The 16462-nt window shown below is 43.3% G+C and overlaps 1 protein-coding gene and 1 pseudogene across 6 annotated transcripts in view; one reads left to right on the forward strand and one right to left on the reverse strand.

Annotated features, from left to right (window-relative positions):
* Positions 1-302: 302 nt before the first annotated feature.
* The window catches only part of Vrk1 (VRK serine/threonine kinase 1), a 76644-nt gene continuing 60484 nt past the window's right edge, over positions 303-16462 (reverse strand). Inside the window, exons 12-14 of one of the 6 annotated variants that reach the window (XM_048431239.3) lie at positions 5386-5473; positions 4359-4430; positions 303-700 (exon numbers count right to left, since the gene is read on the reverse strand). In XM_048431239.3, the coding sequence (XP_048287196.1) occupies positions 669-700; positions 4359-4430; positions 5386-5473 (192 nt within the window). In that variant the 3' untranslated portion in view covers positions 303-668. Of the gene's footprint in view, positions 701-4358; positions 4431-5385; positions 5477-5881; positions 8461-16462 lie in introns of those variants that run through there. The other 5 variants (XM_048431238.3, XM_048431241.3, XM_048431240.3 and 2 more) reach the window with 5 other exon arrangements.
* LOC148120447 (small ribosomal subunit protein uS5 pseudogene) lies at positions 9454-10149 on the forward strand (annotated as a pseudogene).

Genomic DNA, 16462 nt, shown 5'->3' on the forward strand with positions numbered 1-16462 from the left:
CCTCCTAACAGTGCATTCAAACACAGGAGACTATAGGAGCCATTCCTATTGAGACCACCCCAGAAAGGTTCTGCACATCCTGCGCATAGGACTTCCTTGGAGGGCACCAGGTACTTAACATCTTTGGTCTTGTACCACTGGGTGATCACTGTCTACTGTCCTCCTATCATTTACCCTCCACACTAGTCTTACATAATCTGACTTTCAAATGTGCATGTTTCTCTCAGATACACTGGATTTACTGAACTCCTCCTTTGTGCATACAGCAGGTATTCAATTCATGCTTGTGGAAAAGAACAGAATCCATGTAGACCAAACTTTATTGTCGTAACAAATTGTATAGTTACACCGAGCAAAAGAGACCTTTAAGTTCTGTACCTCCCTAAAACCGAGCCTATTCACTCTGGAGAGTGCATAGCAGCCAGGGTTGGCACACACTCTCAGGCCCCCCAAACCACATAGGTTGTAACGACAAAAGATTCAGGGATTTTATAAACTATCCTTCAATAAAGTACACAAAACATTCATTTTAATAAAGTTTGTTTTTAAAAAAAATAGCCATTTAATTATTACTACGACCCCACAAGACTCACATGAAAATAACACATAAAGTAGAAAAGGAGAAAAAAGTCAAATGAGTATGCAGAAGTTGATTCCTGGAAGCTCGCTTACTTCTGGGCTTTCTTCCTGGTTCTTGAACCTTGAAGAGGAATCAGAGAAAGTCACGTCAGTAATCATTACTTCACAAAACGGAGGGTCAGAAGCCCAAATCTCTTTATGTCTGCCTGCCTGATGTCTGTGGAGATGAACTCCACACAGGGCCTAGCTGTGGCTGGAGAGTCTAGGAACGTCAGTTTACTGTCCAGTCGCAGCTCACCAGGGAAAGCACATCCCAGCATTTCTCCCCAAGATTGGTATTATAAAATTTGAAACATTAACTTCCAGTGCAACTTCCGAGTTCACACTTCCTGGGGATACACTGGGGTTACACAAGGCACAACAAGCAAGAGGGTTGCCTTTTACAGCCTACTCCCCAAGCTCACAGGCAGGAATGTACTGAGTTGAGCTAACAGGGCAGTCATCCCTGCTGCCACTCACAGCCAATCCTGATCTAAGGCCCTAGGAACAGCTCCTTTCCACCTCACAATCAAAAGGGGATTCTTCTCCCTGGCCTGACCACACTGCCTGGCACTGACCTCAGGTTCTTCCCCAGCCTCAAGCTCTCTGGACTAGAATGACCCACAGTACTAGAATGAGGGCATCCTGGTAGTCGATAGTTAATCAACTTCTTTTTGAAAAAAGAACAGAATTTTCTTTGAATCTGAGATAAAATTTCTAATCCCACACAAGTAATTATAGTTTCTAAAGGTATTCTGATCATGGGCGGTTTTAGTTACTTAGCTGGAAAATCAGTTTTAAAATTAAAATTTTTTTTTCAGTTAGTTTCTGTTCAACTGTTTACTTCAGTCACAGTAAACCTCAGACTTTAGTGAGCACCATCCGCCACTCACACAGCCAGTACACTATGGCTGACTAACAATCTGGGATTTTCTTAACTATAATATAGTGGTAGCTAGAGGGGCTCATAAAGCCCCGCCCCTCCATGAGTGCATACAGGCGGTAATGGTTGCTGGTGTGGTTTTGTAAGTAAAGCCTCAAGCAGGACTCTCTACCAACCCTAAGGAAACTAAGTAACCAGGTAGGTAAGCAGATGAGAAGGGAGTAGGTGGGAAGAGAAAAGGCGTATATGGGAGAGTGGCTAGAACAAAGGCATTCTACAGAAGAATGAGCACCACGACGAAACCATTATCATGTACAATTAACCTACACTAATAAAAATAAGCTAAAAAGACTGACCCATGAAGAAATGAAAAGCTTTGATATTGCAAAATAAATTCCATGGTATATTTTGAGGTTTTCATTTCTAGAATGTTAAAGTTAAATCTACAAAGAAAACAAAAAATGTTGTGACTGTGAGGCTGTCCTGACAGCCATCTCCAAACCAACACCAAGCAGCTCTCACTTCCAGTGAGCTTTGAGTCCAGAGGCACACGGCAGGCACCGAGGTAACCGCCACACTGCAGTTAACCAATGTTCTCTGACAAACACCCTAACCTGACACTCTTATGCTAATTATTACTGCTTGTCCCTGTGGTCTAGACTTAGACCACTTGCTGCAGTTCAGAATGCTACTGCCTCTTGGGATCTAAAGATTCAGACCCACATTCATCTGGGAGTCTCTGATGCACATGGCAGTTCATTCAGTGTTTCCTATATGTCTCTTTAAAATAAAACCATATTCACAACACAGTACTGCTGGCAACAGATCTAATCATAAAAGTAACGTGTAAAATATGGTACTTGAAAAATAAAATATACAAGTTTGGGGAAACCCTTTCACCATTTTATAAATAAGTGAACATGAGGTGCATCCAGCAGGGTTTTCTTACAAACATCTGATCCCTGACTGGTATTTTCCCAGCCCTTAGTGCTTGATGACTAAGTAACCCCCAGAAGAGTGGTCCCCCACTGTCCGACAAGGACAAGCACACAAGCCATAAGGATCATGGCCACATCAACTAATTTTTGGTACAATTCTGAAATATTGGCACAGTTTTAAAATACCAGAATATACATGGTTTTTAAGACTTATCATTTTGTAAGAGGGGGAAATTACTTGCAGCAAATAACCAAATTTTCTCAATTGATAAAAATTATGCCTTGCATAAAAATAAAAGGATTAGAGGCCTCAGCTCGTTCTGGGCACCACCCGTCACCCTCTCTTTCTCTCACAGCCTGAACAATAACACAGAGAAAGCTTTCAGAGTGTGTGCCCACACAATAGACCCCCAACTATTCAAAATGAGTTTAGGTGTATCAAGAAAATTACACACGGTTTTAAAATGGTCTAAATAGATATTAAAGGAGAGTTGCTCCCATTTTGCGAGGCACAGCATTCTAAAAGATCACACGGTGAGAAAAGTCTCTCACCACATTGTAAACCAGAAACTGTGTTTGAAAATAAAATTGTTAATGAAGAAACTGACATTTCTAGAGCTGCCACTAAAGGCAGCCACTCTTGAAACACATTTATGACACAAAATCCTAAAGCTCCAAACCACAAAATTCATGGAATTTATTGTATTTCTCAAAATATTAAAAAACACAAAAACAGCAAGGTGCCCTCTCCATTAAGTGACTTAAGTTGATGACTATAAATGTATACATTTACATGACCATTGGCCTGTTTTTTTTCTTTCCCTAGAATCAACATTTACCAACTACCTCAGGCCATACTTCTCCCCTATGAATATTCTAATAGTAAAATAACTACCCTTGTACTTTGACAGAGAGTGGGGGTGGGGGAAGAGTGGCCTGCAATGAAAAAAAACAAACAATCATTTAAGCAAAATGTTGGGCATAGTGGTGTACCCCTTTAATTCCAATTTGGGGTGGGGGCGGGGGCACAGAGACAAGTGGATCTCTGAATTCAAGGCCAGCCATGGCTACTTAGAAAGCTACAGGCCTGCCAGACATACATAGCAAGACCATCTTAACAGGGTGTGTGTGCAGATGTGTTAACTAAGCAAAGTAATTCTGAGTTTGCATGAATACAGAAGAATCTGATTATTCTTAAGATGTTAAAGCAGCTAGGCATGGTTGCACATGTCTTTAATCAGGAGGCAGAAGCAAGTGGATCTCTGAATTCCAGGCCAGCCTGGTCTAAGGCTGCAACAGAGAAATCCTGTGTTCAAAAGCAAAACAAAAAGTTTTCAAGCAATCAAGCAGTTCTAAATAAGGAGTATCACCTAAGCTTAGTGATACTTTCTCATAAGAACTGCCAGTTACAGTTACTACATTCCTTTTTTTATTTATTTATTTCGGGTTTTTTGAGACAGAGTTTCTTTGTGTAACAGTCCAAGCTGTCCTAGAACAGCTCCTGTAGACCAGGCTATCCCCGAACTCACAGAGATCCACCTGCCTCTGCACCCCTTCCCCGCCCAAGTGTTGGGACTAAAGACCACCACTGCCTGGTGAACAGTTACTATATATTCTTACATCAAAACTGCCAGCATTGAAGTGCTCATAGTTAAATGGAGAATTTTAAGTCACACGCTCTCAAAGCGAAGATCCTCTGTGTTTATCGAGTAGCATTAAGGTCGCCAACAACCCACAAGCTAAGAGTGTCTGTCTGACTCAGGCACATCTGGGCCCACCTGGACAGACTCCTGGTCTGGCCTACTACAACATGAGACTTGCATCAACTGCAATGACAAGGCTGCTTTAAAGCTTGAGGGTGTGTTCAAAGGTAAGAACAGAACGTCTTCATCAGAGCTACTTAGTTCGTTCCCACTCACTGTCAGAGCTGCTGCAGCTCGCCTCTGGCTGAGACATGCTTCCATGTATTGCACCTTGGGACTCCTCACTTCCTAGTAACAAAATGAACAAGACAGGGAAGGAGGCAGTAAAAAACAAACAGTAGCAAATGGGAGATGGCAGCATTAGAAGGAAAGGAACTACTGCAGAGTTTTGGCCTCCAGAGTGAACTGACGCCCTCCTGACATCCCAGGGACTCTCTGGGTAAATGCAGATGAACTCAACCATGTTGGAGCCACAATATATAAGGACTAATTGCTAATAAAAATCAGGATAAAGGTGGCTGATTTTCAAAAGGTGATTTCCAGCATGTACCAGAGCCACTGTTAAAATACAGTGCTGGCCTAAGTCAGCAGGGCATTTATGCTATACTGACATTTTTGTCCAAAACATGGCTATTCATCAGAAATTAAGAAATGCCCCAGGACCAACAAATAAACAAAATGTTGAGAAAGAGGAAAGAAATCTTTAAAAAGCACTCAGTCCAGAACAGCACTGCAAGGGGACACCAACACACAGACAAATCGTCTTAGCTGGCCCGTGCAGAAGCTGCCTTTGCTGACACCATTTCTAACTGTGGTTTTACAGGCATTGCCTTCAGTGCTAGCCTCTAAAACTAGAAGTGACTTCAAATCTTTGCTTTTGCATCAACTCCCCTAAACAGGGAAGTTTCCAAACTTCCTAACTGGCGGGGTGTGCTGCAGGGAAGTGGGCTGTGGCACAAGCATGCTGCGAGGTATAGACTCACTGTAGGGAGCGGAAAGCTGTGGGCCTGACAGGCCGTTCTGGCCTCTACCTCCTAAGTCCCAGTCCCGACCTCTGTGAAGAGCAACTGACTAATGTGTATATATGAAAGACACTCCAATGCACACTGTGCAACACAAACCTATCCACAAGATAGTTTATCATCAAATGGAAATTCTATGACTCAAGTGGTTAGCCTGTCATGTGGGAGGAAGTACAACTTGGGGCTGTACAAGAAAGGACTAAGCAATGCTCCTCACTTACGAGTCTGTATGGCCTCTTCCACCTGTGTATCTGAGCACTCCATGTCTTCCACACTACACGCTGTGCTTTCTTCTACTTCTTTCTTCCGCTTCTTACATATGAAAGAAAGTTTAAAAGACAAGAGAGAGAGAGAGAGATGTAGTCTTCTGCCCACAAAAGCAAATATACATAAATTAGCATATCTAAGTGTAATAGTCTCAAAACAAACAGAAGAACCTAACAGAAGGATCTGGAACACAGGCCTCCCTCCAGCAGTCAGGGTGGAGAATCCTTTCTTCCACCACCTCTAACTTCCCACGCTTTAGTCTACCACTAAATCACACTTGATCTAGAAGAAATTCTTCCAGGACATGAAATGTTTAGCGATTTGTTGTTGCCTTCACAGGCCAGTGACACTCATACTTGTAACATGAGGGGGCCTGCTTGTTTGTGTTTCTGTCCTGTTCTGTTCCCCCAGCTGTTTAGTCCCAAAGTAGAATCACACAAGAGATCTCTATAAGTTATAATGCTGACTGGCCCGTTAGGTCAGGCTTCTTACTGGCTAACTCTCACATCTTGATTAACCCATTTTTCTGATCTATGTTAGCCATGTGGCTCAGTACCTTTTTCAGTGGGGCAGCTCACATCCTGCGGCTTCGGTGATCTGGGCAGGAGTGGGAGGAATCAACTTCCTCCTCCCCAGAATTCTCCTGCTCTCCTTGCATCATTTCCACTTCCTGTCTGGTTTTCCCACCTACACCTCCTGCCTGGCCAATCAGCGTTTATTTAAAACATGATTAACAGAATACAGACAATTCTCCCGCACCATTTCCCCATCTTTTTTTAAAACAAACAAACAAACAAACAAACAAACAAACAAAGGAAAATATCCTAGTCCAGTTTTTGGGAATGTGGGCATAGTATTCCAGGCTACTTCCAGCTGGTTGGGGGCACTGATAATCTTATGGGGACGTAAAGAAAATTTAGAGTTATGATCAAGTCCAGTGAGTCTTGATCATCTCAGGTAGCAGTCTTGAACCTGTTCTGGATGAAGAACTCTGATATCGGGCCATCTGTTCCTACTGGAGATTACTCAGGTGGTCTCCCTTGGTCAAAGATGATTTTTCTTAACTCTGAATAAATCCTCGGCTCGGCCTCTTGGTTCCCGCGCTTGGTTCCGGTTCCTGCTCCAGCGACTAGGCTCCTTTCCTGACGATTTATGTGCATGTAAGTTTACCCCCCAAAATAAATGCCCCTTTAAAACATAACTGGTATGGGATTGATTCGCCATTACATACTTCTTCACAACATGGATGGAGGAAGATGCAGAGGCTGTGAGCCTGAGAAACAGAAACACATACACACACCTCACCTCACCTAGCATCTAAATTTGGTGGCAAATTCTGTCCATGAACCAGCGTTTCTTTAGAATGCTTCTTAGCAAATACTTGAGTGCCGTAAACATTGTTGAGGACATTCTAAGCACAAAGTTCTCCTGATCGCCTGGAAGTCGTTCAGATTCTCCACACCAGTCCTTCCATCTTCCATGTTCTTGGCTGTGGCATCTGGAGAATGGGCCTGTGCTCCTTTGCCTTCCACTCTTCGCAAACACTCTACAAGACTGAACTAGTCCAATTCTGTGCTGACTCATTTAATTAGTTAACATCTCTCTATAAGAGTATTTATAGAAAGATGCTGGCAATAAACATAAAACACATTTTTTTCCTGTAGTCTTATCCTATGTATACCCAAAGTAAAACGTGTAGCAGTCCGAATTCAAAGATTCTCCAAGTTCCTTAAAGTAATTCTGGATCATTTAGATATGCATCTGACACATCCCAGACTCCACAGCACAATGCAACAGGACGCCCTCACTTACACTGTCTAGCAATTGAGTTCAACTTCATCTCAGAGTGCTCCTTGCTGCAGGCCATTTTGTGTACACTGCAGAAGATAATATTCACTGACAGCACAGCGTTCTCTCCCTAATGGTAACCACAGGTTCTGCCCCAGATAACAAAGCCAACGTGTGCAAGCTACCATGATTCATATTCAGTGCTTAGAGCCGCTGTAGGTGCATCACTACCAATCCCACTGTTTTAAGGCATGTATAAGGTTTCTGTAGAGGAACGCGGAGGAACCTAGACTGTACCTGATGAATAACCCAATTAAACCTTAAGGAACTTTCAATGGCATTCACTTAGAAGATTTGTATAAGAAGGTACTGCCTCTTAAACATAGCCATGAGAACAGTTCTAACTTCACACAGCTGATGAGGGAAGGGGAGAATGCCTTACATCTTTCTTTTCCAAAGTGTTGCTTCATGATTACCATCTAAACCCTGCTGGGCTGAACAGATTGGCTCGATAATTACATACAATAACTGCAGTGGGCAGGTAACCCTCAGCTGGCACGGGCAGCTCCCCTGTGAGAGCCTCCATATGCAAGTGCACTGATGGAGTGCGTTAGGTACGTCTTTCCTGCCGGTTCACAGGCCTGATTAACGGCAGCCAAGACTCCAAGGTTAGTGTGTCAGCAGACTTGTGATGCATTAGGCAGGGATAAACACAGACACTTTTGTTCGTTCAAATCCAAATTAAGAAGGAATATTTCAGCACTGTTCTGTGCTCCATATAGGCTAGAAAGCAGTTTCCAGATTTTAGAGGGTAGTTTTGAAGTGCTCATTATAAAGGGAGCTAGCCAGTATTTCTGACTGCAGAGCCTAGCACATTCAATCTGTTGTGAAGCTTATTTAATAAAAATGAGCTTTCTTAATCTCCATACAGGTGAATTACAAGGAATGAAAATCAGACAGCATTCAGCTGAGGAAAGGAACACCTGTGCATCAAGGAAGGTGGTGGTCACATTCACCCACACACCAGTCAGGAAGCTCTTACCCAACTTTTCTGACAGCATATGATGTCTGGGGAGAAAAGGCCCATGCAAAATAAAACGAAGTCAGTCTAGCTGAACACTGTAAGGATGGCACATGGTTCATAGGGCAACACACAAAATCCCAAACAACAAGCTGCTGGGCTCTCTTCTGAGCATTTCTGCAGCATCCTTATGCTTTGGGTGTGCGCGTGTGGGTTCCATCTGAAATGAAAAGCTTCCCAAGTGACTGTGCCAATCTCTGATTCTCTGACAGTCTCCACAATGTCTCGCAGGTACCTTTATTTGCATTTATAAATGAAACCAAAATACTGTATGACACACAGGGGCAACTTACAAAATACACATGGGATAGAGTTTGCTTTTAATTCAACATAGAAAAAGGTCTTAAAAAATAGGTTTATTTCAAAGGACATTAGTATACACCCTACACATTATATTTTTAAAGTGTTCAGATATGTTAGGTTAAAATTCAGCTAATTAGTTGCTTCTCACATCCAATTTAGAAAACAGGAAGACAAATCAGCTGAATGTACTGGACTGATAATTTACTAACAGTCTAAACACTGACTGGAGACCAAGAGAGCTGTTTCAACAAAAAGGACAACAAAAATCTTCAGAGGCAAAACCAGAGACCGATTCTCTGCTCAAGTCAAGCCTATAAAATCATACGCAAGAGCACATGACAGCCTTTAGGAAACACCATCCAGACCCATGGCCATCTCCAAACAAGTAAGTGATCCTCTCAGGGTGCCCTTCCCCTTACTACAGGCACCATTTTCATTTTAAAAACAAAGAACATACAGCCTAAAATTCGCAGGCAAAGATCTCCAGGCACAAATATGCACAAAACAGCTCATCTTAGTTGTCAGAGCCCAGTAAAGGCACCATGCAAACGCACACATTCAGACTGCTCTACTCTAGAGCAACTACAACAGAACATTAGTTATTAAGAGCAACGGGGGAGAATGACATGAGGGACAGCAAACACGGTGTGCCACAGAACCTGCAGCCTACAAGATTCAGTTAAAAAGTACTAGATGGCTTCTTCTTCTTCTGGAAAACACCAATGGCGGATGACGCCGGTGCAACAGGAGGGCCCAGAGGACCCGGGGGCCCAGGATTAGGAGGCCGTGGTCGGGGGCTCGCAGAGGTAAAGCTGAAGACAAGGAGTGGATTCCCGTCACCAAGCTGGGCCGCTTGGTTAAGGACATGAAAATCAAGTCCCTAGAGGAGATCTACCTGTTCTCCCTGCCCATTAAGGAGTCCGAGATCATTGACTTTTTCCTGGGAGCATCCCTAAAGGATGGGGCTCTGAAGATCATGCCTGTGCAGAAGCAGACTAGGGCAGGCCAGCGGACCAGGTTCAAGGCTTTCGTCGCTATTGGGGACTACAATGGTCACGTAGGTCTCGGTGTTAAAAGCTCCAAGGAGGTAGCCACTGCCATCCGAGGGGCCATCATCTTGGCCAAGCTTTCCATTGTTCCTGTGCGGAGAAGCTACTGGGGGAACAAGATTGGCAAGCCCCACACTGTGCCTTGCAAAGTGACAGGCCGCTGTGGTTCTGTGCTGGTGCGTCTCATTCCTGCCCCCAGAGGCACTGGCATAGTCTCCGCTCCTGTGCCCAAGAAGCTACTGATGATGGCTGGCATTGATGACTGCTACACATCAGCCAGGGGCTGCACTGCCACCCTGGGCAACTTTGCCAAGGCCACCTTTGATGCCATCTCTAAGACCTACAGCTACCTGACCCCTGACCTCTGGAAAGAGACTGTGTTCACCAAGTCTCCTTATCAGGAATTCACTGACCATCTTGTGAAAACCTGTACCAGAGTCTCTGTTCAGGGGACCCAGGCTCCAGCTGTGGCCACCACATAATGGTTTTTATACAAGAAAAATAAAAGTGAATCAAGTCTGTTAAAAAAAAAAAAGTACTAGATGGAAAAATGAAGAGAGGGACACAGGAAAGCCAAGGAGAATGTGCTCCTTGTTTTTCAGCTCAGGGCAACAAGGAGACTAGAACCCACTGCAGTCCTCGGGCAGATGTCTCCCCGTTACGTGACTGGTGAGTATAGAACAGCCATTGTTAACCACTGTGTACATTTCCAAGGAGGAAGAACGCACAATCTGTGCTCTTGTCGGAGTTACTTTCACATCTCTATTCCCTTAGGTATGCTCTTCCAGGGTAGGGACTCAGCCCTACCCATTCCTAAACCTAGCTGAGCTTTAGCACAGCACTGTACATGGATCTGCACGGACAGCAGCTATTCAACTACTGCAACCATGGCAGAGATTAGTTCAGTCTTACCTAGGTCTGCCAAATGCTGTACTATTTGAGTGGAAACTAAATAATTAAGATACATTTGAAGAAAACATTAGAAAGTATCATTCACAGTTAGAAGAAGAAATTAAAAATGGGAAGTAGGCTAGGAAATGAACAAATGACTTTTTTGAGAAAGACGTATGATTTGAAGACTCATCCAACACTGTTAGAACGCAGTAAAATGCTTGTTGTTTGAGGTGGGGCAATGACGAAGACTGCTCCAAGAGTAAGGGACGCTGTAACATCTTTCTCCAGAGCACCAGCCTCTACCCAAGTGAAGACAGCATCTACTGTGTGGCTAGCATGGTGACTAGCTTCTTCTGAACATTATAAAAAACAAATAAAATAAGATTAAAATCATTTGAGATGATGCCACAAACCTTTAATCCCAGCACTCAAAGAGGGCAGATCTTTGTGAGTGGGGGGGCCAGACTGGTCTACATAATGAGTTCCAGGCCAGCCGGGGCTATACAGTGAGACAGTCTCGCCTCCAAAAAGGAGGGGATTAAAGTAGAAAAGTACTGAGGATTTTATGAAAGCATTAAATATACACATGTTCAGTCTCTACACCTGGTTGCCTTTTCATACACTGTGTATAAAAATCCTTTCCACAAACGGATGCTCCATATAACCCTAATTACATGGAATTTCATTCTATGAAGTATTCATTCTTAAGCAGGCATAACATAACATGCCTTCATGGCCAACTCCCAATTTTCCAGTTATTTATCTAAATTTAGACATTTGTCTAAATTTAATTCTCTTACTAACAATTTTAATCTGCTCTGGGGATAGGAAGAAGAAATACAATTCAAGTAATTTTGCTAACTATTAACAAGTTTAGGGAGGAGAGTTTTAAAAAGGAAAATGTTTAAATTCAGTGTTCATTCCTACATGGAAGGGTTTACCATGAGCACCTGAAAAGGTACACCAGAAATCACCAGCAACCATTTGACTGTGCAACTACTACCGATGCAGTTGTCTGTGTCGGGCATCACAGGATAGGCACCCTCTTTACCATCCACTTGCTTATTATGGAGCATATTTGTGTCCCCTTTGGCTCACCTCTTGAAGCCCCAGAGAAAAAGCTGTTAGGAGTCCTCCTGATACTCATTTTATTAGAAGAACAGCTGATGAACAGGTGAGCAGAAGACCCAGCCAGAGCCACTCTGGGACAGCTCTGCACATCTGAGGACAGCATGTGCAACCTTTGCAGCAAGGGCGCTCCTGGACTAACGCTGGCATGAGCAACCTTGATAGTTACTTAGACTAAAGTGTTCTAGAGCCAATGACTGAGCTCTGGAGACCGACGCCTGTGTATTCTCTACCACGCTGGAATTAATGCGAAGTTCTGTCACCCATGCTTTCCTCGGAGGGCTCCATCACTTGTACCATTAATGTCAAAAACTTAAGATTGTTTTAAGGACAATTCATGGGAAAAAACAAAAATAGGCAGCTGGTTAAGCCTTAATTATCTATAATACTTTATGACTAAAATCACTAGGAGATTTTCTTTTTAAGTGCCTTGAGCTTCTCTGAGGCAAACTACCCTACAGATGTTACCAGAATGGCCCTAAGCACTCAGGGTGCCTTTTCTGAGACTGCCCCACCCCAACACAGACAAAGAATTTAGTAATTGCGGGTTTGGGTGGATGGATATGTGCATATGCAACCAGAGAGCACGTGGAGGCCAGAGAACAACTCTGGAGCTAATGTCCTCCCTTCACAGTTCCATGGGTTCTGGAGATAAAGCCCAGGTCACTGGACTTGGAAGGCCAGCAGAGCTGCCAGCCCCTTAGAAGCTATACCACAGTGATTCGTGTGAAGGTCACACTGTCCGTAAGAAAGTAGGTGAAAGGTGGTTCTGAAGTAGCCAGTTGACAGTCTGAAGTTTGAAGGGTTACCTACTCCCAGCATCAAGTCCTCTGCAGACTCTCAAGTAAGAACAAAACCCTAAGGCACTCACTGCAGATGTGATACTAGGTCACATTATAGCTGTCTGTCTCCATGATGATCAGTAAAACAGCAAACCCCACCTGGGCATCACACTAGGGCTAACCCTGTTTGCCATAGTCGCAGGTGAGCCAGTCCTGAGGGCATGAGAATAGAAGAGCTGACCTCCCCCACCCCCTATGTCACCAAACTCTCTCATTCTCTCACAGTGGCAGTAGACACTGTAGGAAAAACATTAAACAGGTAAATGGGCAACTAGGGTGAGGAACAAAATCTAAGAAAAGTTACAAAACCAAAAAAGAGACACTAAGCTCAAGCAGCACACAGAATTTCTATGTTCAGAATCATTAAAAAAAATTAAAAATAGCAATTCCTATCTATAAGGAGACATAAAAGGCCACACTGGTAACACAGTCAGTTATGGATAGGAGAGGCTACTGGACCCTACCCATCCCTGCTGATGTAATGGCCATTAACAAATTCTGGGAGAAGGGGAGTCACCGTCCTCAGCTGTGCATCAATGGGTGACCCCACCAGGCTCCAACAAAGACCTCAAAACCTATGGTTACACAAACTGCCCTAGTTAAACTTAGTGGGTCACAAAACAAATGACAGGGATGTGAGAGAGATTGATCTGAAGGAAGAAGGAGATGGGGTGGAAGAGGTTTGGACAGGGTGGGGTAAGAGGTCAGCATGCATATGTACACATGTTATGGTGACACAAAGAAAATCATTATTTCTCCTAAACTATGACTGAAAAGTAGAGCAAATGAGATGAGTGAGCTAGAAGCCCAGAGAACAGTTTTACCAAGAAAAGAAAACGTGCAAAAGTTCAATGTGAAGATGTGAAGGAAAGGTAGATTCCAGTTCTCCCAGATACCAGCAAAGGCGAGGGACTGGGAGGTGGGGGGCGGGGAGACTTGCATGCTTACAAAGATGAATTCTCAAGTTCCAAGATGAATGTTACATCTTTACACAAGGGTTCACCAAGTACCAAGCATACATGAGGTTTAAACTAACACACACACACACACACACACACACACACACACACACATACACACACATTCTGTGGGAAAAGCATGATGACGGGGTAGAATAAAAAGCAAGAGGTCTCAAATCTGGGGGAGGAGGGACAGAAATCTAGAAACAAACAAAATTAACCAAACTGGAAGCTGAGAGATAACACAGCAGTGTCTTTGGCCAAATTACTCTTTCAGCGGAACAAATGGCACCATTTTTGGAAATTGTGGATTCATAAAGTTTACCACTTACAGCTTTCTTCAAAACAAAAAAACTTATTTGAGCACATATTCTAAAAAAATGAGTCCAAGAGAAAAGACACAGTAACAATAAAAAATACCAACAGAAATATAAAACTCAGGAATTCCACAGCACCAAGGACAAGGAACACACAAAGAAACAGAAGACTTACATTAACAACCTGAGACGTGGGCTGTAGGCGGGAGACATTCGTCTTATGTGGGAATGGATACAGATTCTAATTAAGTCTAAACGTTCACACACAAACAAGTTAAAATGTGTTAGAAAATAACGGTGAGGACATTTGGGAGACAAGAATCCACAGCTTCTTCCTGTCTAAAACCTAAAGAAACGAACCCAAAACAACCATTTAGCGGCATTTCTGCCACTAGCACTATGGCACCACTTTACGAACAGCTGCTGACAGCAGTGATCAAGAAGAATGGAGTCACATCCAGGAGTGAGGGTGGGTCCTATTCACCACTAAACCACACTGGGGATACCTTTCTCAAAACCTGTATCAGTAATCCCCCAATAAGAAAGTGCAGCTGGGTGGTAGTGGCACTCAGAACCAGAGGCACTTGAGGCAGAGGCAAGATGATCTGTGAGCTCGAGACCACCCTGGTCTACAGAGTTAGTTCTAGGACAGGACAGTCAGAGCTACACAGAGAAACTCTGTCTCAAAAAAAAAAAAAAGAAAGGAAGGAAGTGCTGGCCAGGTAGGGGAAATAGGGGTGAAGTGGGGGGCTGTACATTTAAAACCCCTCTGCAAAGGAGACACACCCTCCACAGTGACCTGATAGCAGAAGAACCAAAAGCACTCATTATGTGTGAGTCACCAGAACAGGTGTCAAAAGAGAAAATAAGAGACACACAGAGCAAAACAGAGACCAGATCTTGCTTTTATGGAAGATTTACCAAGACCCAAGCAATGACTCAAGAGCTCACCCCTTTAACTAGGGAGAGAACTAAGGCACCTAGCAAGGAAAAACAGATCATAGGTCTGACAGCACAGGTTCTCCAACAGGTAGGTAATATCATTAACAACACTGAGCTCTAATCTCAAACTATGAGGAAAAATAACAGCTTTGTAAGATATAAAAGTCAGATACACAGACACAATAATCCAGCAATCCAGCAGAGTTTCCCCACTCAATATAAGTACAATCAAGAGAAAAGTCACACCAGCAAGTTAAACACCAAAGGCAAAAGGAGAAAATAAAAGAGAGTGGAGAGATGGCTCAGTGGTTAAAAACACAAAAATTTATAAATCTATTTGACGATTAAAAAGGGATTTTAAAAGCTAATGGAAAGTTTTTACAGATTTATTTTTATTAGGTGTGTGCACATACATGCATGCACACACCCAGACACACCACACCACACCACACCACACACACACACACACACACAAAAGTAGGTACTCACAGAGGCTGGAGGCATAGAAGCTCCTAGAGCTAGAGTTACAGACAGTTATGTGCTGCCAAGCATAATTTCTGGGAAGCAAACTTGGGTCCCTGCTTAAGCAGGTGCTCTTAACCACTGAGTCATCTCTCTAACCCCACTGAAATTGTTTTTAAAAGCAAAAGCAGTTCAGTTTGATTCTACATGATTATAATCTCAGGACGTAGGGGGCTGAGGCAGGAAGAGCTAGTTTCAATACAACCTGGGCTACATAGGGAGAATGAATCAAAAGAGACAAGAGAAGAGAGAAAGAAAATGCCCAGCTAAACAAATAGAACAATAACCATCACAGTATTTATGTATTAAAAACAGCCAAATCTAGAGGACAACTGAATGGCACGAAGGGAAGGTAGGGAATTATCAGAGACAACAAAAGACACAAAGAAATAATTAAACTGCTGAAACAAATTATACATGTATGGTCTCCACAGCAGAAAACCACCAAGGACGGGGAACCAATGAGCTGGCGAGAGGGTACAGGCACTTGCCACCAAATCTGTGTCCAATTCCCAAAACATGGATGAAGGAATGAACAAAACTCCCCCACAAGCTGCCCTCTTAACCTGCACAAGGTGTGCACATATGTACACATACTTATCCATTTAGGCACTCACTCTCTCACTCTGAGAGACAGAGTGTGTATGTGTGTAGGTTCATGTGTGTTCTTTAAAATAACTATTGAGACACAACAGAGGCAGGTGAGAAAACACAGAAGGAAAGCTGAGGTAAGCCCCATTCATGGAAGAGACTGGCGTAAAGAGAGCCATTCTTCCAGAACTGATCCATCACATCCATGCAATCTCAATCAAACTTCACACTTGTTTTTGTGAGAATAATCTGACTTTTACATGCAAGTGAAAGGACCCCAATTAGCAAAGTCAATTCCAGAGAGTGACAATAAAGGACCCTCACCATCTGATGTAATCATGAAGTCAGCATTAGCAAGAGAACACTAGGTAGACACTCACTGGATAGCAAGTGTCCAGAGCAGACAAGACAAGTCAGCATTAGCAAGAGAACACTAGGTAGACACTCACTGGATAGCAAGTGTCCAGAGCAGACAGTGACATGAGAGTCACTGCAACACTGTGGGGACCCAAGAGTCTTTCCAGTAAGTGCAGATCAACCAGCAGTTCAGCACGGGAGACCCCATCTGCAATTATAAAACTGGCGAGGCTGAGGCAAGGGGACTCCAAGTTTAAA

Source organism: Myodes glareolus, chromosome 11 (genome assembly GCF_982192425.1).
Source record: "Myodes glareolus chromosome 11, mMyoGla1.1, whole genome shotgun sequence".
NCBI classification, from domain to species: domain Eukaryota; kingdom Metazoa; phylum Chordata; class Mammalia; order Rodentia; family Cricetidae; genus Myodes; species Myodes glareolus.